At 44.1% G+C, this 25,316-nt stretch overlaps 2 protein-coding genes across 5 annotated transcripts in view; both read right to left on the bottom strand.

Annotated features, from left to right (window-relative positions):
• LOC115318596 overlaps positions 1-25,316 on the bottom strand; it is a 56,100-nt gene that overhangs the window by 17,785 nt on the left and 12,999 nt on the right. For 2 of the 4 annotated variants that reach the window (XM_040223271.2, XM_040223272.2), the window contains exons 4-5: positions 7,570-7,637; positions 4,853-4,924 (exon numbers count right to left, since the gene is read on the bottom strand). In XM_040223271.2, coding sequence (XP_040079205.1) covers positions 4,853-4,924; positions 7,570-7,637 — 140 coding nt within the window. The remainder of the gene's footprint in view (positions 1-4,852; positions 4,925-7,569; positions 7,638-25,316) is intronic. The other 2 variants (XM_040223273.2, XM_040223274.2) reach the window with 1 other exon arrangement.
• Positions 12,244-13,977, bottom strand: LOC121045679. Its single transcript, XM_040498779.2, has one exon. It carries the CDS (start codon positions 13,943-13,945, stop codon positions 12,749-12,751), a length of 1,197 nt encoding a protein of 398 aa, XP_040354713.1. The 5' UTR covers positions 13,946-13,977; the 3' UTR covers positions 12,244-12,748.

Here is a 25,316-nt window from a genome sequence, read left to right as displayed (position 1 = left end):
ACGTTCAGCCTTTGGAAAGATCATGGCGGCACAGTGCAGATTTGAGCTAGATTTCAGATGTCATGTTCTTCCAAGAAATGGCGCACGGCACGTGTCTCGATCATTTCCACAAGAATGAATGCCGCCACTTTTCTCAGGATAGAGGGGCTTTAATAATGTTCGCATGCGCGTAAGGGCAACTTCAGCAGGCTTGCAGTTGCGCGTGCTTCGTCGTGCGAGCGGAGACAATGGCTGTTCGATCAAAACCGAAACCATGCCACCCCGCTCCGTCATCAACTGATTCCTAAAATTTTATAACAAATGTAACCGTCGAGCGTACGACAAAAACAGTCCGGCGGCACGTGCTTGCCAGGCCGGTAAACAAGCTACAAGCTAAACACACAAAAAAGAACAGAACCTGAGCGCATCGATGCAAGACATCGCGAGCCAGGGTCAAAGAGTTTTTGGAACGCTTTGTGCAACGACTGAACTTGAGACGAACAAGCGTGCTGTGCGGGTTCAGCATGCAGACATTGTCTTCTTTGCTTTAGCTCACTTCTCTTCACCAACTTTCTTTCACGGCAGATTTTTCACGAACCGGGGTCCCTCCCGAAAGAAAGCCCACCGAGAGAAACAGGTAATAAATACTTCGACACAGCAGTCTTAGAGTTAGAAAGGAATTTTCATAGTAACATAAGATTTAAACGAGACCAGGAATGTTGATGAACATGTGGTGGTGCTTAGTTTCATTTTAGAAAGCGCCATATCTGCAGCGACGTGGGGACGGCATCACCCGATGCCGCGCGACCACGGTGACTAAAAGGCAGGGAACAAATACAGTTTTCCCACGACTATTGCTTTCAGGAGTGAGTGCTTCAGTTGACAAAGTAACTCCCGCCACGTAAAAACGTGGTTTCATTTCACAGCATGACGGCACGGCTGGTACCCGGCACGCTATAGCATCGGAGCGTCGACATACACCCGCGTCTATTGACGACGTGCACGATCGAAAGCGTCGCTGTGATCGGCCTGCCACGATTGGCCGAATACTGACGTCACCAAAGGATTTCTATTCGCCGGAAATAAGAGGAATGAAAGAACTTCAATTTTGGTGGTGTTTGCAGCGCTGGTTTTAGAGTGCAATGATTTCAAGCTTCCACCGTGCTCATTGCAAACACCATCAAATTTGCTATTTGCGAGGTAATGACGTCACGAGAAGGAACCACGGAAGGGCGCCACCAAAACATCTTGCCGCTAATCGTTGAAAATACTAAAAAAAAAAAAAACACGCGAGACAAGACAAACGAGACGACGAGTGCACGAAACGTGAGACGACGGGAAAACCATGCAAGACCGGATGGACAATTGATGCAGGGTACTTTGTGACGGGCGACCGCTTGCGCCACATAACACACGCATGCTCAGCTATGGTACTCAGTTTAGTTTCGGTTTTACGAGGCAACCGATATTAGCTTTTTGGCGCAGGCTTGGCGCAGATTACCCATATTTTGGCAAAATGTAGCAGGGTGTAGCAGGGTTAGCCCGTCGACGCAGTTTGGCGCAGCAATCACATCACTGGTATACACCGGTGAAAAGATGCGACTGAACTTGAAATCTACATATTTCAGGCTCTCGCAATGCTGATGGTGCATGCAAGAAAAAGCATCATTTGCTGAGTTAGCAGCATTTAAATATCCCCTGAACCAACACGCGAAAACCACATGACAGGGAGTGAGGAATAGTCAGAAAAAAAAAACGGCAAAGGAAGGGTTAATGAAATTGCATAGCAGGGGTCTGACTCGCCGGGATGCGGCTCACGGACCAACTGGCTACGAGTCCCAGTTTCCGTGTCTTGAGCGCTAGAAATGGCATGCGCCATAGTGATCTAATCTCGCAGATTTATTTTCGCTCGAAAAGTAGCTCTGCTTTTTTAAAGTATTCACATTGTTTATATATATCTGTGTTCATTTGCCCTTTGTTTTGCAATTTTTTTTTTTTCTTAGCCTTCTGTAACGTACAACAATTTCGCTTTTAGGCTGCAAGCACGAGCTCTCGATCAGCAGGAAAAACTGCCAAAGATAAAGCTACATGAGCTTGGGATTCTCGTCTTCAAAAAAATATAGCCATCAAAAGACAAATAGCAATTGTTCGGAGTGTTTTTTATTTATTTATTTATTTATTTAGACATACTGCAGGTCTTGAACAGGCCCCTGCAGGTGTGGGGTACATACAAACAACAAAACTATACATATGAGAAACAAGAAACACAGGGCAACCATATATATATATTGCTTATACAACGACATATATACATATGAACACCATCAGCATAATAAACATTCCATAATCAACGCCCAACATACAATAAAAAAATGCATGTACAAACACCAGGAAAGGAGAACAATCAAAAGCTGTGACTCTCAAAAGCACCATTGAAGTCACGAGAGTTACCCTCATGAGGGTCAAGAGAGTTGCCCTCACAAGGGGTACTAGGGTTACCCTCACGAGGGTCACTATGGTTACCCAGGTCACGTGACCCCTCCCGGGTTCACGTGACCCGCGGATACCCCCCGAGGTCACGTGACCCCCCCGTTGACGTCATCGCCACTGATGACGTCACCAGCATCCGGATCGTCATCGGCATCATCACTGATGACGTCATCAGCGACGTCACTGATAACGTCACCGGCATCCGCATCGTCATCATCACTGATGACGTCATCTGTGAAGTCACTGATGACGTCACCGGCATCCGCATCATCATCATCATCATCATCATCACTGATGACGTCATCGGTATCCGCATCGTGATCGTCACTGATGACGTCATCGGCATCGTCACGTGACCCCCCCGACGTCACGTGACCCCCCCGACGTCACGTGACACCCCCGACGTCACGTGACACCCCAAGGTCACGTGACACCCCAAGGTCACGTGACACCCCAAGGTCACGTGACACCCCAAGGTCACGTGACACCCCAAGGTCACGTGATTCCCACAAGGCCACGTGACCCCCCCCCCCAAGGTCACTTGACCCACCCACCCAGTACCCTTCTCTCCTCCTCCTCAAGAGCTGCGCTCTAATTCGGCGTTACAGGGAGTTGTAAACGGCTTTCTTTTCTTTTTTTTTTATCCAAGGCTTCCTATGTCCCGTGCATTTACGCCGATCCGGTATGAAGCTTTCTAAGCAATAGTTACACATATATACACTAACTTCTCCCACAACAAAGTCACATTATCTTCAATAAGGTCGCTGAAACAAAACTCAGGGTAATCCAATACACTTTCATCGTTGGACCTTGAAAAATCCTTCACAGTTAAAGCAACCCTTTTCCTTTGCGAGTGGCAGTCCAGATGACAGCAAAAAAGCACTAATTTGTGATCAGACTCACTCTCCTCGAGATTTACGGTATAATCAAGAAAAGCGCGACTGACAAAGTTAAGGTCCAAAATTGAGCGACTGGAATTACTTTCCCGTGCAAAATCTTGAACGACTTGGGTTAGATCCCATGCAATCACCATGTCGAACACGATGTCATCACTGGGAGAGCTAGATAATTGCAGCCAGTCAATATGGGGGAGATTAAAATCGTCAAACAGAATAATTTGCTCGCCTCTGTATTTTAACAGGTCATCGTAGAGCCGATTTAAGTGGTCTGGACTAGCGGAAGGGGATTTATATACGGTGGAAAGTATAATCTTATGGCCCCAAACATTAAGACGAAGTATTAGACTTTCGTGATCACTAATTTGACCTAATACTATAGCAGAAATAGACGGCTTTATTGCAACCGCTACACCGCCGCCACGAGAGGGACGGTCCCTGCGAAACACTTGATAACACTTGATGGGATTCCGGAAAAATTTCAGCATCAGACACAGAGTCATTAAGCCACGTTCCAGTGATCACAGTGACATGGGGGTCATAGTTGAGAAGAACGAGTTCAAACCACTCAGCTTTATTAACTATACTTCGCGCATTCATGTTCAGGAGACAAAATTGCTTAGAAACAGGTAATGGTTCTCGTCATTCATCAACAGGAGCTTCATTGGCAATGGCCACCTTTACTCGTACGTTTGAAGTTTCACCCCAAGCAAAGAGGTCATTGCCAATTCGTAGTTTGTCGTTTACGAGAAATACTTTCAGTTTATTCGTTTTCTCGACGCTCGCACTATTCCATAGCAGTCTTCTTTTGTTGAGCGTTTCCTGAGAATAATCGTTTTGGATGTAAACGTTGGTACCTTTAAGTTTTTGTGCATTACGCAGGATTTCTGCCTTTTCTTTGTAGTCTTGGAGACACAGAATAATCGGCCGTTTTCCCACGAGTTTTCCTAGGCGATGAATTCTTTGAACGGAGGTGCAGGAGACTCCTAGTCGCCTTGAAAAAATATTTTCGACAACCTTGCCTCTCAAGTCCTGCTCGGACTCATCTGGTGCGTCTGCTACTCCACAAATAAGATTTGAACGTCGACTCCGGTCCCCTAAATTAGCAAGCTTCGCATTTAGTAGTGTTATTGTCTCCTCCAGCTTGTTAACGGTCTTTTTAAGTGCATCCACCTCCAGTGACTTAACTTTTAACTTAAGCAATACCTTGTCTACTTCTGCAATTCTTGACACCACTTCAGTAACTGATTTATCAGTGCCGGATTGTAGGATCTTCAGGTCAGCTATTTCCTTGTGAATTATTGCTGGCCCGTTCATCAACGACTCAAACATTTCTTCAACCGTTGGCCCTGGATTTGTCTTGACGTCGCCACATAGCAGCAGTTTGCATACATCAAACAGTCAACAGCAATTTCACAAAGCGTTTGTGGGCGCAGCACAACTATAAGACACAGATCATCACTCCTAAAGCATGATGGATAACTGACCTGTACGAAAAACCACGACATGGTCAGCCACATGTTCTTGTTGGCCTCGCCGCACCCACTGAAGTTGTAGTTCTGTTATAAAAATCACCAGGAAAGCAAGAACTGACAAATTGACCAATTGTTTTTTGCAGACGTGTTGAGCTTAAGCAATTCCTGAGTGAATTGAGCAACGGGAATGATGGTGTACTTGCTCTCTTGTTCCATTAAAAATGCCAGCACGTTGGTGGGGCGGTGTCATTTTAATTCTTGTTATCACATTAGGTCAGGGCCCAAAAGTAGCCATATAAACAAATCAAATTTAAAGATGTCACTGGCAAAACTGCGAGTTTAGGAAAACCAAAAAGCATGAGTTCTCTCCTCACTGAAATGCTTAAAATGTGTCTAGCAAAAGCAAAAAAAATAAAAAATAAATAATAATACAGTAATTTTTTTTACCGCATTTTATGGGCAAAGTGTCGCAGACTTTTAGGACAATCTCATAACTTTGATCGTCTTTCCAGTGATGCGAAATGTCTCTGGAAAGAAGATTGCTTAAGTTATAATATGAAGCTTATAATTGTGATAAATCAGAATGTGATAAAAAAAATGACTGGCCGTATTCAGACTTGGAGAGTTCTTTGAACAAGATAAGCAAATGGCTTATAAGTTATAAGATACCATCCAGATGCTTTTGTTTTCATGCTCGAGTTTATAATGTAAAACAAATGTGCGGACTGCAGAAGGGATACAGTTCCAAACTCTGCGGATGCAGACCGAGTGATCAAACTTATCCGTGCAGGGCCCTAAACATAATACACAACTGTCTTTTTAGAAATAGGTTCCGTTCATAAAATAGATTAAGAAGAAAAAGAATGGTTGAAAAACAAATTGTAGCAACATAAAGATAAGATAAAGTGTCTCTCCCACTCCACCTTTTACTCTCCCAGTGAATTAGCCTGTCAATATCATTTATGTAAAGTTCCATAAAAAAAACTAGCATATCCACTAAGACATCCATCAATGAAAATATGTTCCACCAAGACTTACGAAGCTACAAAACTCAAATATCTAATATCATATAGTGCAACCCCCCATTCTTACATTAGCAAAATGTATGAGTTGAAATCGAAAAATGACGCTCCTAATCACGCAAGCGTAAGCAGCGTTGGAGCAAGAGCCGAGTTGGAGCTTTTTCGATCGAATGCTGTGCGAAAGGAACTTAGGTCCGCGTTTTTTTTTTTCGTCTTCCTCTCTCGGTAACACTCTTTAAAATTAAAGGTTGACCTACAATCAAGAACAAAAAAGGTTGACCTGTAGTGGTACTGCGCATAATTTCCAAACCCATTGCACTATACCCGTTTTCACCTCAAGAACCGCAGTAAAACAAGTCCGGCTCCTCGCGAAGCATTACTAATTTACCTCTTCATGGGAATAATTAAGATATATGTAGGTGAATTTTAGATTAGATATATGTTATCTTATCAAGACGCACATGTTCCCAATGTCAAAAGCACCGCCTTTTCCTCCGACAAGCAAATCTCGTAAGAACTACTTCGCGCAGCGTATGATCAATGCACAAAACTTACTTTTTTCTTGAGGTGAAAACGGGTATAGACATTTGGTATTCCCATGCATAAGCTACTTTTCCTAACACACCGATGCGATGCAATGAAGCTTGATGCACACGCACCAGTGCGAGGTGGTGAAGGACGACGCGAGCGGCGATAGTGCCACTTCGTGAAAGCGTGTTACCGAGATGAAAATGAAGTGATCTCGTCAGGAGTACGAGACCTTCGTACTGTCTCGTCACACCAGCTGCCATACAACCACAATTTTTTCACGCGACTTTTTGCTCCGCGACATCGCCGACATGATCCGAACTTCAGACAATGACGTGGCCAGAGCGGTAGGCGAGCGAATGTTAGCAACGGCGAGTAGACACTCCGTGAAATATATGTTTTTAACATTTTACTTCGCTTCTACTTCTTTCAATATAAGTGCCCACAGATATTAAATTAATTTTTACTTCGCTTAAGCTCGCCCTGGCACAGGTGTGGTGCAATTTTGAGCAAACGGGGCATTTTGAAGCGACATGCAGCAGACTTGCGTTCATGGCACAATTTGGTGCAGCACTTTCAACACATTAAATTAAAAAAAAACTGAAAGCCTCGTAAAAAAGAGACCTTACATACAACCTTGATTCAGTGTTATATATTCCCTTATATATTTTTGGTTTGGTTTTACATAACAATGTCCTGCAACTCTTCACCCCTTCTGCAAGGACCGCATGGGCCCTCAAGGTTTAATAAATGATAATAATGATGAAGTACTGAAATCCCAGAGCTTGGAGCAACTCCTTGTTGCTTGGCAATGGCGGCATACGTCGGACTGGCACTAAAACCGCAAGGGGAAACCCCCTCTTCTTTTCCTCCAGTTGCAGATATAGTACTGCAACCATGTTTCAAGTAAGCCCATTCACATAGTTGCATTTGGGTATGGGTAATTACTTTGCTACGACCCTGAGTTACTGGTACATCCATGCTTTATACGTCGTGTGCCAAGCTACTTTTTCAATTGGTTTCACGTTGCCAGCGACTCATGGTCGTAATGCGACGCAACTGTCCTCACAATGCAGTTAAATGTAGTCAAATGCTACTATGTGAATGATCCTTAAGATTGAGTGAATTAACCATCGCTTCTGGAAACGAAAGTTAAAAGTGGTCAGTCTTTGGTATTACCTGCCGTAGCTTCGGGGATGTCCAGCGTCTCTGCAGGCGGGCTCATCGCGGTAGTGAGACCAGCTTCACTGTAAACATAATGGGTTTTCTTCACAATACTCTCTTTAATTGGATGATTATAATATATGCACCTAAGAAGGAAATCGTTTAACATTTTTCACTTTTCAAATCTCGAGCAATATTATGCGTTGCAAACACAATAAGAAATAAAAGGTGATTTGCCGGACACTGTTTTTCGAGAGGAAAAACAATACCAAATTTTAACCCCCAACTTATGTGAGCCTGACAAAAAGCCTGACCCCAGCTCAAGAGATATACACAACAGAGATACAGCCAGATGATACATACACCATGCGTGACAGGCTAGAGCAGAAACACTGGGCTCATTCTATTTACCTGCGCTAGCCTGCACCGATGCAGGAAAGTGGGGGCACTGCACTTACGGTTGTGTTTTGACATGGGCTGCACTCGTAAATCGAATGGGGTGGTGCGCGTTGAGTGCAGCTGGTGCGGAGGTGCTACTAAATTGAACGAGCCCACTATAGATGGTAATTGAAAAGCAGCATACTTAAAGGGGCCATGAAACATTTTTCAACTTCTTCCTTCTTAGCTTTCCTCCTCAACTCACAAATGGCACAGCATGACCCAACAGATCAAAAAGAGAGAAAGCAGAAACTCCACTCTTGCTCGGACTTCATTTGTGTACCCAGACGTCACCATTTTCCCCCTAAAAGATTAGCCCGTCGCTCAAAATTTGGACAAAGGCTGCTTCCCCCCCCCCCCCTCCCTTCCCCCTCCCACCGGTGGCTATTGCAGGACTGCGAACAACTATCCTCTATTCAGCCCTAAGCTGACAGTGCTGTGGAGGCTACATATTCGTTGGGCCAGTCAGACTTCTGTCTTTTGCCACATGGTCACACTCCCTCACACATAGGTACACAAGTGCAGAGGATGGGGTCAGGTGATGAAACGAAGGCGGCCGATTGGTCCAGCAAGCGTGCAGCTCCCACCGCACTGCGAGCTTAGGGGGGAACGGAGTAGTATAGTGACGCAGAGCTCGTGTCCAACCCGTGAGCTGGAACTGGCCGACGCGCTTTGTCCCGCAGATGTATTCCAGTGAAAAGGCTAAGAGCTTTAGAAGGAAAGGAGGTATGAAATAGTCTGCACAATGTTTTTCTAATTTTCTTACTAAAAAGCACACTTTTGACTTTCTACCTTCTTTCTTCTTGGCACACTAAACGATATGCTGTTAGTAAAATCACAACCTAATTTCAGTTATCCCAGCCCAAAATTCATTTCATGGACCCTTTAAAGTGCAGTGTTCATAGTGCATGATCAGAATAAGCCCCCACTCATCTTTTGAGGAGAACTATGATCATAGTAGTGTGACATGTTGTGCAAGCGTTGTAGAAGCTCAGCGTAAGCTTATGCTCAGTAGCAACAGACTCAACTAAGGCTGCCAGTGAATACTAGCTATACTTAAGGCAAGAGGGTGGTTGCAGCGATCTTGTGGAGACATTGCATAGGCCAAATGCCCGCGATTCCTGAATGGATACCATACACTTCGTGAGGGGTATGTATAATGCAATAACAGGTGAACACTCGTCCTGCCTTAACTGGAGGATCTGTTGCTGAAACCTATTCACAGGTTTGGACAAGCAATCACCAGGAATATAATAAAAGACATCTTCAACCAATCCCTAAACACGAAGAGGCCCAAAGTTTCGAAACAGACAAGGTTTCTTTCTTGGTGGGCAACGGTTAGCAGTGAGGAATAGGCAGCAGTTTCTGCTGCTGCTGAGAGGATAAAATAAGTATGCTGACCTCACATTCTTAATCAGGGTGTCTACCAAATTGTCTTCTTTAAATTCCCTGACTTTTCCAGGTTTTCCCTGACTATTTTAATTAAATTCCCTGACCCACAACTACCGACACCAAAACACAATATATGATAGATAGACACTATTCACATTGTAAAAAATTTTCTTTAAATTAGATAAAGCAAACTTTAGAAGATGTTTAGAACACAGCATTGGCCCGGGTTTACTGTTTCAGGGAGTTTGGTCCCAGCACCTGATCAGTACATCAATTTGTTCTTCGAGTTACTTTGTTGAGTGACTCATCAAAAGCAACCACCAGATATGGCACGTTAGGAGGCCTGCTAGTAACTTGTCTTGAAAGTAGGGGGCGATACCACGACATATTGTATATCCCACTTTGTCTTTTCCAAGCTGAATTTTTCTGGCGGTCTCACACATGGGGAACATTAACGGAAACAGCGAGGCAGACGCTGCCGCTGAACGGAAAGACCCACGAGTTGTTATAGTATTCAAGCACCACATGATCCCCGGCCTTTGTGACTTCCTTTTTCAATAAAAAGCCACCACCCACGTCTTCACAGAGGGGCTAAGAGCCTCCGTGGCGGTGGTTAGACGCATTGCCGGAGCCCTACAAGCACTATTGTTACCACCGGACAAAAAACACCCATTGCTGTCGCGGAAGGCAAGTTCGCATTTGTCGCAGTTTTGAAAAATACGACTGGGCTCTGGGAAACGCTTTGCAGATATTTCATAGCAGTTTGATGTTTCTTACCCTCAAGATGAGTAGCAATCGCCCTATTCCCTATGTTGCTCAGGGAGAACTACTTGCAACACATTGCGCAGTGAGCACTATTTGGATCATTTGGAATGGTCTGAATCCAACTTGCATTCGTGCATATGTCCGGGTTTGTCCAGTTGAGATTGAAGGAGCACTTTCTCGACAGCGACATAGTCACTTTCACATACCTCCACTTTTGGAAAATAACACAATAGAAAGCGCAACCCACAGCAACAAACGCACGTGGCAGAGCTCATAGAGTACAGGCGTCCAGGTTGCGTTTACGGGGAAGCGCAAAAGCACCATATCTGACAAACGAATGGATCGCTAGGCGCGCGCCTCTCAGAGGGTAGATGAATGAACGACGGCTGTTCTTTTTCGAGTGGGTGCCCAGGTGAAAATATGAAGTGGGATTTCAAGTGGTCCCACTTGATTTAAAGTGGTTCCACTTGATGTCCAGTTGTGACCACTTGGATGCAAGTGGTCCTTGAAGTGGTCCCACTTGATGCCCAGTTGTGGCCACTTGGATGCAAGTGGTCCCACTTGATGTCCAGTTGTGACCACTTAGATGCAAGTGGTCCTTGCACTGGTCCCACTTGAGGTCCAGTTGTGACCACTTGGATACAAGTGGTTCTTGAAGTGGTCCCACTTGGTAGACACATTGGTCATCTCTTGTACACTTCGAGCTACTCTAGTCATGAAAGGTTAACACTGCTCAAAAAGTTCCACCTCTTGCACGAGATTTCTGAACTTCACGACAAGCATGCAGGTGCACCTCCCCACCTTACGTCCGGTGAAGGAAACTAGCACATGCTGGAGGTGGGCATTCTGGCAGTCTTTAAAAGGAGCCCTGAAATTGTTTCCTGACTGCTTCCAAGTTTATGCTAAGCCCAACCTCAGTGAATTTGGCAACACAGAAAAGTCTGGAATTCATATTTTTTGGGGAGTTATAGCTACTAACAACAAGAAAGGCTCTCGGCATGACGCAAGAGGTTTGTTTGGTATTGCCAATGGAAGGAGCGAAAAGACTCCTATCATCAGATCAGCACCGGAGAACATGGCACACTGCACTTGACGGATTCTCCCCACTACTAATTCTGCCTTTACGACAGTGATTAACCGAAGGCAAACTTCGCAAATCTTTGCGATTTACCAGACTTGCAAAATAGTACACCTTCTCAGTTTGTCAAGTAAACCTTTGTAATGACTCAAAAAATGACAACAAATGAATGGTTTCAAAGTTCAGAATATATATTTACTTCAAGTTGGCGAGATAGTAAAACTTCTGTTTGTCAACTAAACAGATGATTCCGAAAATGACAACAAACACATTGCTCGTTTGTTGAATGGTATATCTTTGTTTCACTTCTGCCAGGAGAATTTTCAGCATAATTACTACCATATATACAATTTAAGGTTAACAAGAGGAACAATGTAACAATGAGGGGGCATCTCATATAGAACAAAATAAACCAACCATATCTACAAAAAAAAGAATGCAGACAAAGTAAAAAAATAGCAACTTACAAAGATCTTTCATAAAAGATTGGAATTTGGAGGTAGTTGTTGGTGATACAAATATTTGTGAGTTGGAGAATGCTCTTTGTACAACTAGATATTTTGTTTAAAACGTGATTGTGTAGCATATGAAGCTGAGTGTGCAGGACTGCCAAATTATTCCTAATATATCTCTGTTCAATCTATTTATTTTGGCACATTAAGCACTGTAGGAGGCAGTTGATTACATTTGTGCTGCTCCTGATCGTGTTGAAATCACGTTACTCTTCGCACTTACTTTAAAAAACCCAGACTTTTTAGGTTTTTCGTGACCATTTCGATAAAATTTTCTGACTGTTTCTTTGCTTGGTGGATCACATGTCTGGCAATATTCAGCACGGCCATGCCGACGCACGACTGCTGCATCTCTTTCTGCACTGCCGTGCCACTTGCACTGGTCATTTTCCCTGATTTAGCCAACGAAATCCGGTAATTCTTTGACTTTACCAGGTGGTCTGAAATTCCCTAATTACAAGTTTTTAGGTTGGTGGACACAGTTTCACGCGCAAGTTGAAAATGCGGGCAGACGTTGCTTACTACAGTTGAAGTTTACTTTCCATGAAACAAATAAAGAAGGGATGTTCAATGGTACCTCTCTATGTGAAATCACCTGTTACCCCGCCATAACAGGGTCAGGGTGTCTACCAACCTGGAAAAGCCGAGATTGTCAGGGAACATTGGATCATCAAGAAAAGCCAGGGAAATATCGGGGAAACCCCCAAAGAGCTAGCTAATGGGAGGAAAACTACCAGTGAAAGTGGCGTGGCGGTGTGCAATGAAACCAGATTGTCATGTATCGGCATGGCAGTGCCAAGTAGCGTTGCCTGAAATGCCACTGCCTGATTAAATGGAAAGAGCCACAAGCACAAGAAGGTTAGCGGCTATTGGTTTGTCATGCCAATAGGCTGGTCAAACATCTTCTTTGATCAAAGAAATGGTCAGGACATTTTATCAAAATAGTCAAGGATAACCTGAAAAAGTCGGGATCGGAAAGAGGTAATTTGGGAGACAACCTGAAGGTTGTTTAAAATGAACCATAGCGGTTGCACAATTCTGCAAAAATCTCTGTGTCATCGATCTGCAGGTACATGCATGGGCGAACGGCTTGGGACAGTGGATGCAAGCTCTTCTGAGCAGTCTTGTGTGCAACTTTTAGGTGATCGACCTCTCCCATTGCTTCGACCTGGTACACATGGGAGATATTGAAAAGCTCCAAGCTCCCACCAAACTTGCAAACACGCACTATATTCGCCACCTTCGCATAGACGTCTCCTAGCTTTATACCAGTGGAGTCCCGTTTTGATAGAGGCTTGTACTGTTCACTGTGGATGGTGCATCCACCCACAGACACACGATGGTACTCCTCGATTTTGTCCACTCCTGTCAGGTGCTCCAGTACAAAGTCTGTCACGTCTTGAGAGGCTGGTTGAGGTTTCCCAAGTAGCCTGATCTCTGTTTCCCTGTCAGGCATTTTTTGGGAGCACTGCTTCATCACCTCTTCGGAGGCCATGGATCGCAACTGATGATAGTTGTTCCTCAAAAGAATGCGGGATAGGATTTGGAACGGAATTCCATTCGAAGAGGACACCAGCTTGAGCAGGTGCCCCATGTTGTTCTCAAACTCGAAGCACGATAGTGACCAGAGTGGGCCGTGCAGCAATACACTTTTTGGCAAGTGCAGCAACGTGTGAACGTTGGATGTCATCTGTGCTTCTCCATAATGATATTGCATCAGCACGACAAACTTTGTGATCTTGGTAGTGCTTGTATCGACGTCTTCCAGCGTGACATGGTTCTGCAGCAAGAGGTAAAGTCCAGAAACAAGGAGCGCAAAATGCTCGAGAAGCTCCTCTGGAAGGATATCCTTCAGGCACGGCAGGCAGTAATAAAGCAGCCATGCCTCCCATTCTGACACCTTCCAATACTTCCTTAGCTTAATCGACCGTGGTGGACGATTGAAGCACAGGTGCGGCCTCTGACCTTGGAGTCGCTGGTCCACCACAGCCAAAGTCCTAGGGGCCCCTATGTAATGGTCCTCGCCGACGTTCGAGAACCAGATTTCGGTGACCTGACGCACAACACCAAGGAGGACACAGTGCATATAATCGGGCCGAAAACTCCAAACTATGTCGAATCCCGGAACATTGATGAGAGGCGATGGCCCCTTAACCCCGTTGACGGCGTGGCTTGTCGCTGCTGCACTTGTCATATCAGACAACATAGAAGCCTCTGTCCTGTCATCAACAGCTACTGTCACCGGGTACTTCATGCTGCCTGCACAGTGAAACATGAACATTAGTGCTTTGCCTAGCAACTGAGAATGATCCTTCAAAGAATAAACTTATTTGACTGTACCTTCGACGAAAACTCCAGGGTGTAAGCACCAAGCACAGCCATAGTACCCGTTGAACTGCACCAAGTTCTGCATAGAGGTCCTCGCTGGAGCGTCTGCGACACTGGTTATGCAGTAGACCTAAAAAAGTAAGAGACACCAAAGAATATAGCTCGGTGAATTTTATAGTTCCATGGAAATTGCTTTCTAATAACTTCATAACAATGTAATACATTTTATAAGTGCTATTAGAAACTAATTTAAAAAAGAAGTAGCTGAACTGGTGAGGTAGGTACTAAGGTCTTCTTTGCATTTTTCCTCCAATTCTGTTAAAGATGTATTGATGTAGTTCCATATCAGATGTCTATTGTATTGAAGAAGTTAGGACTTCATTTTTTTTCAACCAGAGGCTATACAAAAGGAATAAAAAGTAACTCCTGGCATAAATGCATAGCCGCAAGCCTTCGGGCGAAGGCTACTCAAAATGTAATGCAAAGAAATAAAATATAAGATAAGACTGTGTCAAGAGCATATATATAGAAACATACCTTTGAATGTATATTTTGGCCACCTGCATTCCAGGATATTCCATCCCTGGAGAGCTCCCTCATCTGGTCGGCGAACGCTTAAGGGAGCAGCGTCATATTTGGGTGCTTCGTACCGTACCACAGGAGAGAACAAATGACGTTGCGCCAGCGCAGGTGTGGTGGCAGCTCGTTCAGGGTGAAGTGCACGGGCCAGATGGAGTAGTTTGACGACTTAAACATCGGACTCCCGTCTGCACTCATGGTCAGCGTCAGGTCCTGTTTTCTGCAGTTGAGCTTCTCTCGCTGTTGATTGTAGAAAGAGCCGTCGGTGATGTCCGATACACCAGTGTTTTCTGGTGCCTTTGTGCGGCTCAATGACTCCAAGAGCTGCTCTCTCACAGTAGTGTCCGCAAGGAGAGAGGTGAATTGCTTATCCAGCGGCAAGCTAACAAAAAAGTTCCCGTTTGCCATTACTGGCGACCAACGTAATGCTTTCCGCATGTCGAACACGTGCTCGATATGTTGTTGCGCTCTGGTAGCTTTCCTCCAGTTTTCGTCAGCAGTTGATCACAAGTAGGGCAGTAGAAGTGGAACTGCATCTCTTCCGGTGAAGCTCCAGAAAACTTCCTGAACAAGTATTTGCTCTCTGGAAGAACATTCTTTCCCAACAGAATATTTCCAAACTTTAGGAGGTCCTCTATGGCCGTCCATTCCAAGTCATGCTTTATCGCTATGTCTATGATGAGGACAAGGACGTCTCCTACAGACATGGAGCTTCCATCTCGAAGAGGGGTCACAAACTCCAGCAAGAACGGGGAGCTGGCAGAACTGGTGCCTGGATGAGTATCGGTTGAAGAGTGATGTTCGTCTTCATCGTAGGGCTCCGAACCGCTGTCTTCAGCAGCCGAGTGATCTCCTGGATCATCGTCTATAACTACGGGCGACGGACCACTCCCTTCAGATCTCGAGTGGTTGTTTGGTTCATCTCCGCAGCTGCTGTCCGATGCTCCACGAGTAGTCGAAGCAGTCGCAGGGTTTGGGCACCCCGAATTATGGCGTGGACAGGGAACACTTGGAGACACGAGCACCCTTTTTCTTATTTCATGTTCTGTTGATCTTGGTAACGGTTCATCCCATGCGTCGGGCTCAAGATATCGCTTACGAGTTCTGAATTTGCTCAGGCTCATCGTCGTACGTTCACAGCATGTTCCAGTCGAGAAACAACACAAAACGATCACGGTCCAGTCCACAGAAGCCTAGATCGGCCCGGTTAGCCACAGGCAGTCACTCTTGCCCAGCAGCCCCAACTAAACTGAAAAACAGCGTTAATTTTCCGAAGTTTAACCAAATCACGTTCGCCGTGAACCAAATGTGGCTTTGTTGGCTTTGTCTAGCTAGTTGTCCAGTTCTTTGGATTGGGATTGGATTTCGTTGGCTATTGCCTCTGTAACTGGTTAAGGGGGAAACTTGCGTTTACTTCGTTTACACATGCTTTATAATTGCCAAACATTTCAAGTAAAAATCTCTGTTGTCTTTGATCTAGTTGTAATAGTACGTTTCTTTAAATGTAGATTATGTGGTCATAATTTTTCAAGCCTAATCATCGGTCCGATTCCAATCCGATCCACAGCCACCACAGCGTCGGCATTCCGGATGCAGATTCCAGAACATTTTTGTGGTGGAGATTAGTTAATCGCGAATTCCTATTACATCATCGAAACGATGTTCGCGCTAGTTCGTTTTTTTAAAAGAATTTGATCAGAAGGGGTACGTGGTTCCGGTGCGGTGCATTAAGGACTTTCATCTGGTGAACGAAAATGACTTCGATAAGAACGGAGTATACACGACGTTCTGGGAGGACAATGAAAACTCCGAGAACACTGGATCGTATCCTTCGCAAGTGCTGCTTCTGGCAAGTAAGTAATTGGAGACTTAATTATTACAAATAAATAATACATAAAATTAGGAGGGCGTGATCGTATTCATAAAATACGCGCGGACGCGCGACTTCAAGGGAAACGTGTCTGCGTGGTGGTCGCGGTCATTCAATTTGATTAGGCAGCCACTGATGGGAAATATCAAATATGTCAGTCACATGTACACTGCTCGCAACGACTAGCATGCGCACATAATCCGTATTTTCTCACTAGACGAGTTAAGAGCCCCTTTCGAAATCCGCGTGCTGTTCGTCAGAAGGTTTGAGTCCACTGCACGTGGAAAGACGAGCACCGCAAACTGTGCAAGAGCAAAACTACATTAAACGGTGATTAAGTGTTTTAGTAGTATTTATATGGCTCAAGTTTTGGTGGTTTTGATGACAGCCTTTTATTTCAGTTGCCAGTGTACACACAATCGTTATGCGAGGAATTCACTGTCCAACACTAGGTAAATGCGTAATTTTGCGTCACACTCGCTTCGTCGCGTGGTAATAGTGTGACTCTTACCCCAAAATAGCAGGGAGAGAAAGAACAAGCAAAATGCGTCAATCATTTTTGCTGGCAACAGCACCGATAGACGACTAGATGACAACTTATTCATACTCGCGCAGTATATAGAGATAACAATTACTAATCAAAAGACATTACGGGTAGCATTGGATATCAAAGTTCTTACATTCATATATCTCAAAATTGCGACCTAATGAGTGCCAAACTCTGTTGTATAAATATTTGATGTACTATTTTAAGTAATTTTTTTTTGTTGTAACACAGATTCCGAAGAAGAACTGCAAGCGAAGAGGGCATCCAGAAGGGTGCGCAAGGCCGTAATCCACCCTTCAGATCTTGAAACTGGAGAAGGAAGTGAGCATGAGGCACCTGCTTCTCAGAAGCAAACATCCAAACAGGTATGTAGCACTCATTTGTACTTAGTGCAACTTCATAGTCTTTCAGGACTGTCGTAACTTTTTACAGGAGAAGAAAAAGCAGAAAGTGCACCAGTTGGCATCTAAGAGCTCTGCCTATCAGAGCATCCTTCAAGAGCATCTGGAAAACTCTAGGAAAAAAAATGAAGCCGCCTGTGCCGTCCGGGTATGTGGTCCATAAATATGCATTTAACACAAGATTTTGATACTTTGTGTGCACAATGGTCTAAATTTTTTTACTGCCCAGGTCTCTACAAAACGACGTCGTCCTGCAACTGAATCGGACAGCGACAGTGATGACTATGTCGTTTCTGCGTCAGAGCTGAAGCGTGCCAGAAGCGAGGCGAGGTACTGGCGCCACCGCTGTGAGGAAGCCATCAAAGAGAAGGCCCAACTCACCAACATCATAGAATCTATGAATGGGACTATCGCTAGCAAGCTGACAGCCAGTAAGTATGTCTTCATTCAGCTGTTTGCATAGAAGCCTGTGGTTCTATTCAGTGTATTTTTGGAGACTGCATGCCCGTGTTGTTTCATACATACAGAGAATACTTAATCTCTTTTTGATGGCTTACTTTTTTGACGTTGGCATCCTATGCATTTGATGAGCTGTCACATTTCTGAACTAATCTCTCCTTAAAGGGCAACTCCGCTTCATTTTTGGTTTTGAAAAAACAATGCAGTCCTCTTCAGTATCGCCTAGGAAGACCACACATGAAATCTTACGACGCAGTTCTGTCTAAATGTTTCTTAAACGGTCCGGCAAACTTTGCAACTCGCCAAGTTGCCGAAATCGGCTGACTTGAGCGGGCGAATTCAGGCGCAACCAACAGCGCAGTCAAGGCTACGGCATGGGCGGAGCCAACATTGAGCTAAACGCCATCTACATGGCCCCCTTTTGCTTGTTTTCACTTCTCCGGGCGAGCGTAGCGCATGACGTCAGCAACGTTGCCTCTCGGCACTCAGCAGTGTCTACGTGATTGGCGTAACGCGCCTGCGCAGCGCGTTTCTTGGGAGCCGTCCGGCCGCCCGCCGTGGTCCCGCCGTTACCGCCGTCTTCCGCGTCACAACCGCCGTCGTCGTCTCACCGATCGTGATTGTCTCTCGGAGTTTCGTCCACACTACGGACACCACGTGCGCGCACACTTATGCCGCAGTTGTGCAGACGTCGAATGCCGTAGGCACCAAAACGTGGCGAAGAGTGCGGTGCAGACGACACTCGCGCCTGCCACACGCCCGCCCCAATCCCGCCCGTCGTTGGGCCGAGGATCACGTGACATCTCGTATCACGTGATGGCCATGTACTTGGCGACCCTAGGCCAATGTTGCCGGGCGGAGCCGAAGTTTCGGTTTCGATTTCCGCTCGTGTTTAAAATCAGATTTAAAATATATATCCCATTTTTCGCGGAGCAAACGATGTAGTGTGTTTTACTAGGGCTTGTTAATTCGAAATCAATCATTATCCCCAAATCTTCGGAATTGCGGAATTGAGCGGAGTTGCCCTTTAAATATATAGGTGCAATTTTCAATGATTTGCTTGGTTGAAATTGGTGTATAATGTTTAATCGAAATATTATTTTTTTCCCTGAGGTTTAAGGTTTTCATGTTGGTTTGCATTACAATAGAGGTTTCCAAACTAAGACAGTGTTTTTCATTTGTTCAGTTGAGGAGAAACTGGAGTCAAGAAGGCCTATTCAGCTGCCAGAAGTGCAGGCAGTTCGTCCAGGTAAGGAGTCCATGAGCTTATACTGACATGTTTTTATTAACTTAAACAGAACTGAACTGATAAAATATATTTTTTTTATAAACTACTAGATGTGAGGTGTTGGCTAAAAAATCTCTTGCCAGTGGGAATTTTTGCCATTTTCACCTACAGGTTTCAGCACAGAAAAACGCTCCTTAGTATGAAGGTAAAGAAAGTAACATCTAAATGGCCCCATCTTTCAAAAGTCAGTCTGCTTCCCATTGTCAGCCTTAATTATTAGGGCACCAGTGTGTACATATGCCGAAGAAACAGATGTGCACAACACGTGGTTACTGTTCAGGCAGAGAGTGATAAAGCTAACGGAGAAATACATACCATGTATTGATGCATCCAAATTAAAAAATAGAGCCAAACCATGGATCAACGGAAGTGTTCTACGATTAACAAAAAAACGAAAGCGTGCTTACGCACGGTACAAAAAGAAAAAGTCAGCAGTAAACCATGGGAAACTGAAAGAACTGACGACAAAGTACAAAGTCACCGTGAGGAAAGCAAAAGGCGATTACCTACAGCGGCTCGAAGACGGAATGAAAAATAACAATAAACAGTTCTGGAAGTTTATGAAACGTTGCGGAAATGACCAGATGGGAATACCTGACCTATTAGTAAATAACGAACTAATTACAGATGCCCGTCAAAAAGCTTGCATCTTTAATGAATATTTTCAATCGGTATTTTTGCCTGCGAACAATATAACGCCAGTAACGCTTACAAACAGATACGATGATATGCCTCCAGTTGAGGTTGGTGTCGAGGGAGTCCTAAAGCTACTAAAAAATTTAGACGAAACTAAAGCGATTGGCCCTGATCAAATTTCGCCTAGGGTTCTGAAGCGCTGTGCTCACGCCATTGCCCCATATCTTTTTATAATCTTCAACCAGTCTTTGCTTGAGGGGTCATTACCGAATGATTGGAAAGTAGCTCATGTAATACCAATACACAAGAAGGGACCCAAAAAAGATGTTACAAATTACAGGCCGATTTCTTTAACATCAATTTGTTGCAAACTACTTGAGCACATTTTGTACAGCCAGATAATGCAACATCTTAGTTACCATAATTTTTTCATAGATTCACAACATGGATTTAGGAGAGGTTATTCTTGTGTCACGCAACTAACCGAGCTCTATCATGATCTTGTCATGTCCGTAGATAAGGGTGAACAGACTGATTGTGTTTTTCTTGATTATAGGAAAGCGTTTGACACAGTGTCGCACTCGTTCTTACTTCACAAATTGAATTGTTTGAGCATAGATATTACCACACTAAAATGGATTCAGTCATACCTGAGTTCGCGTCAGCAATGTGTAATTTTAAACGGCGAGGCGTCTCATTTTGTTGAAGTTACGTCTGGTGTACCACAGGGGTCGGTTCTGGGGCCATTGTTATTCTTAATATTTATCAATGATATTCATGTCAATGTAACTTCCCAGCTGAGATTATTTGCTGATGATTGCGCTGTGTATACGCGTATAAAGAACGGGGAGGGTTCCGGACAACTGCAGGCTGACCTAGATCGAATAGAACAATGGTGCGGTGAATGGGGGATGCAACTTAACGTAAAGAAATGTGTTCATGTTAGCTTCACACGTAAAAAAAATAAATTTGACACACAGTATTATTTAAGCAATGAGCTAGTAACGAATGAGAATAAAGTAAAATACCTCGGAGTCATTTTGTCATCCGACTGCACGTGGGATTCGCAAATTGATGATGTCATTATGAGGGCGGGTCGCGCACTGGGCTTTGTCCAAAGAAACCTAAAAAACGCTACACAAAAAATAAAAGAACTAGCATATCTTGCCTATGTAAGGCCACTTCTAGATTACGCATGCACTGTGTGGGACCCTTCCAAAAAAAATCGCATTGATGGCTTGGAAAAAATACAAAATCGTGCCGCACGCTTCGTCCTGGGCCAGTACGACCGTTTTTCTAGTGTAACTAACATGAAACAATCACTAGGATGGGCGTCATTGAATCTTCGGCGAAAAAATTTACGGTTGAAATTTTTATACAACATTTATCATGAAGCTACTGGTATTAATAGCTCATCATACCTCTTAAAACCAAATTATTTTTCCAAACGTAATGATCATGTGCACAAGATACGCGAATACTGTACTAGGACGGAGCTCTGCAAAAATTCGTTTTTTGTGAGGACGGTCAAGGACTGGAACGCTTTACAGGAATGTATAGTTTGTGCTGCAAATGTTGATATGTTCTTTTCGTTATTATTCGCCCCCTGCAATAATGCCTTCTAGGCGCTGCAGGAGTTCCCTGAATAAAGAATAAAGAATATGGATCTTGCTGGCCGTTTTGAGTTATCTGCAATTAATGTTATGACCTGAGTATTTTGTAGCTTTAGTAAAGTTGTAAGAGTATTTGGTAATATGTATTAACTATGATGGATTGTAGCCTGTAGGTCATACTTTTGTTTTTGTTTATAGATTCCCAGCAAGAAGATCCATGGATTCCAAGATTAAACAGTGGTAAATTTGGGCAATAATTTATAGTGCAGCAGTCTAATGTGACAGTCATGTTTTATATGTCATAATTGGCCTGTTGCTCACACAGAATTCTTAGGCCTGTCCAGTACATGTATGCTATGATATGCTGAGCATTCTTGACTCAACTTGCAAAAGTATTGATAAGAAAATGACTTACAATGGATAACCTATCCACAACTTTACCCAGTGTTACATTTAAAGTTCAATACTTGAGGGACACATATGTTTCAGGCTGCATACCACATCGACACGTCCCGGAGGCAAGTGTGCAGAGAGCACGAGCAACACCTCCCAATCTTCCAGCAAGCTTGGCCAGAGGACCCCCAGAAGTGCCCAACACTGAGCAGCTAGATTCGCCCCCAAGGGATCCCCCAAGTATCCTCCCAACAGATGACCAGCCCAGGAGCTTCCAAAGAGCCACCTCGGGATCCCCATCAGCCACAGGTAAAGTAGCCAAGTTGACTAGGCACCAGTGTTGTTTTAGTGCTCTTTTCAATATTTTGGCTAACTTATGAAATCTTGGCCTCTCCTCAGTGGATGACCCTCAGGCTGCGGGTCATGCTCCTTTTACTGACGTCGGTGGTGGCAGGGTAAGCACATAATTAACATGTATTCAAGGTCGCTTCTAAATGATGTTTCTACTACTTCTGTAGTTCCACTTGAAAAGGGGCCTGACGGTTGACAGCAAGCAAGCAAAGAAAGCCTTGGGACAGACGAAGCCAGCGCTAGTAGCAAAGGACATATCACAAGCAATTTGGGGTCGTCAGGGGCTGTCCGAGCGAACCTATGGGGGTAAATTAGCCCCAAAAGACTATTACAAGTCTGGTGCCACTGCAAGGAAGGAGATGACCCCTGAAAAAGTGGCCCTGGTGATTGGTAAGTTTGCACATATTTTTTGTATGTGTGATCTGTGCATAATACACTTTGCTTTCTGCTGTCTTGCAGAGACAGTGACATACTGGGGATCCCGAACAGGAATATCTGTGACACACGCCCTCAAGAACATGTCAACTATTCTGTCGCAAAAAATCCAAGATGTGCGCAAGAGCATGAGGCGTTTGGACATGTGAATTGAGCAGAGGCGGGGATTTAAAACAGCTTTTTGTGAGTTAAGACTCGTTCACACTCTTGCAACCGAGTACGACTGAGAGAGACAAGACCGGTTTTTAATCCTCTTGCGACTTCTTAGGACCAGGCGCGCTGCTGCGGAGCTGGTACTAAGAAGTTGCAAGAGGATTAAAACCGGTCTTGTCTCTCTCGGTCGTACTCAGTTGCAAGAGTGTGAACCAGCCTTTAGGAGTAGGAATGCAATTGTGCTGTAAGAGCTACAAAAAATGCAAACCTTTCAGTTCAGAGCACTGTTCGCCCATGCCTAGTTAGGGGGTCTCTACGGAAGATGCAATATGAACAAGGATAGAGATAAATGGGAATATTGAAGGTTTACCCCTGCACATATCAGTTAAACCTAGAACACCTTTTTTTTTAATTCTGCCATATGTGAAAAAAATGTGTATTACGCCGCTTTTCTTTGGCATGTACAGTTGGAAACAAAAGTTTCCGGACCACAGGAGCTGTGGCAGATTTGCATTGCTGCGCCCTCTCATGACTCGGCACCTGGCGTCGAGACCGGCGCTTAGCGCATGCGCATCCTGCGATGCTTGCAGGGATGCCGGTTTCCTCGTCTGCAACTCCCGCGCTCCGATTGTTGACAACCTGTCACATGATGCTGCTTCAGAAGCAGCAGTGGTAAGAGGTGCCCGTGAATCAGCGGAGGAAGGATTCGCAGATCTTACCAGCTTTTACGGTGGCGTGCCTTTTTCGCCAGCTCTTTTCACTCAACCCAACTAGTATCCATTGCCAGTGAGAGCATGCCTTCCTGGACGCCGTCTGAATGTTATTGCTTATTATGATAAACTTTATTTTTACATTTAATGTTTCCTTACCTGAACTGATAAACAGTAAAGGATGTAGCAGCAGCGCCACGCGGCATTTTACCAACAATCGAGGCACGGGAGCCGCAAGCGAGGAAATCGGCATCCCTGCGAGTATGGAAGAATGCACAGAGCCAAGCACCGGTCTCAACGCCAGGTGCCGAGTCATCGGAGGGTGCAGCAATGTAAATCGGCCACAGCTCCCGTAGTGTGGAAACTTTTTTCCCAGACTGTACCTATCCTGCAAGCATTATTCTATCCCAATTACCAGTTTGATGTCTCCTGATTTGATATGTTTATTTGAAGTGTTTCCATGTAGATGCATTGTTTAGTGAACAGCTCTTGGTTTTAATAATGTGACAGTTAGTGTCTTTTGTTCATTTTCGTGAATGAAGGTAGACAGGATTTTGTTTTTATATCCTACTTTAGATAGTTTAATTATATTCACTCTGTGATTCTTGACGCTACCATTGTTGAAGTTTTGTTTGTTAATGCTGTCTTAGCAAAGAGGAATTTCAGATGTATATACTTCTTTTGGTGTATTCTTTGTATGTGTACATTAAATTTACTTCATCTTCAGAAGTCACTGCAATGCCAAAAAAAAACTTTTTAAACCGTCTGGATAGGACATATATGTCAAAAGTTATTATTGGAGAGAAAGCAACTGAATTGAAGTAATATTTACGGTTCGAGACTGATTTTAGTTTGCATCAATTCGTCAAATAGTCACTGTCAAAAGTAGCCACCATTTGAAGAATGTCGCACAGATAATACTCTCTAGAAAGACGTGTCGTTCATGGGACTAGACACTACAAAGATTACGTAAACAGCTGAGGAGTCTTTCTCCTTCCAAACAAATGGGAGACTGCAAAAAGGGTTACTATTAGTCTGACATTTTCCTTCGAATAGTGGCTACAGATGAAATCAAACTAAAATGGACCTCGCCCCGTACATATTGCTCTAATTAAATTATTTTTCATTTAAAGTGTATTTTGTGATATCTGTGGCCTATACCGACTGTTTGAAACTTTTTTCAATCCAATTTTGCTTTTAAATAAGGTAACTTAATTTTTTCCCAAGCATGTAGATTTTCTTTATGAAGCATACGTCGTTTTGTACTAGAAAAAGTGGGGCCATGTTAAGTTAATCGAGAATGACTTCTTGACCCGTGTGCTTAATGTAATATGAAAAAAAAAAAAAAAAAAAGTAAACTGATATAATGTTAATACTTCAAGGCTCAGTTAGACTCTCAGGACGCATTTCCTTTTGTATTTGCTAATCAAAGGTGTGAAATAAAATATGGATTTACATATTTGACCATGATTATGAAGTCTTTTACAGAAAACACAGCTGGTCTCATTTGAAGTGGGACCGCTTAAAGTAGTCCCACACCAAATGAGACCACTTCAAGTGGTCCCACATCAAGTGGGACCACTTGAAGTGGTCCCACTTGATGTGGGACCACTTGAAGCGGTCCCCCTTGAAGCAGTCCCACTTGAAGCGGTCCCATTTGAAGTGGTTCCACTTGCCAAGTGGTGCCTGTTCGATAAACCACTTCAAGTGGGACCTCTTCAAGTGGTTCCACTTGCAACATTTTCACCTGGGTGGTGACTCGCACCACCTAGTATCGGCAAGAGTAACTGTTTCTCCTCGTACTAGAGCAACAC

The sequence above is a fragment of the Ixodes scapularis genome, unplaced genomic scaffold (genome assembly GCF_016920785.2).
Source record: "Ixodes scapularis isolate PalLabHiFi unplaced genomic scaffold, ASM1692078v2 PGA_scaffold0__279_contigs__length_252992795, whole genome shotgun sequence".
NCBI lineage: Eukaryota > Metazoa > Arthropoda > Arachnida > Ixodida > Ixodidae > Ixodes > Ixodes scapularis.
This window is presented reverse-complemented; position numbering and strand designations above follow the sequence as displayed.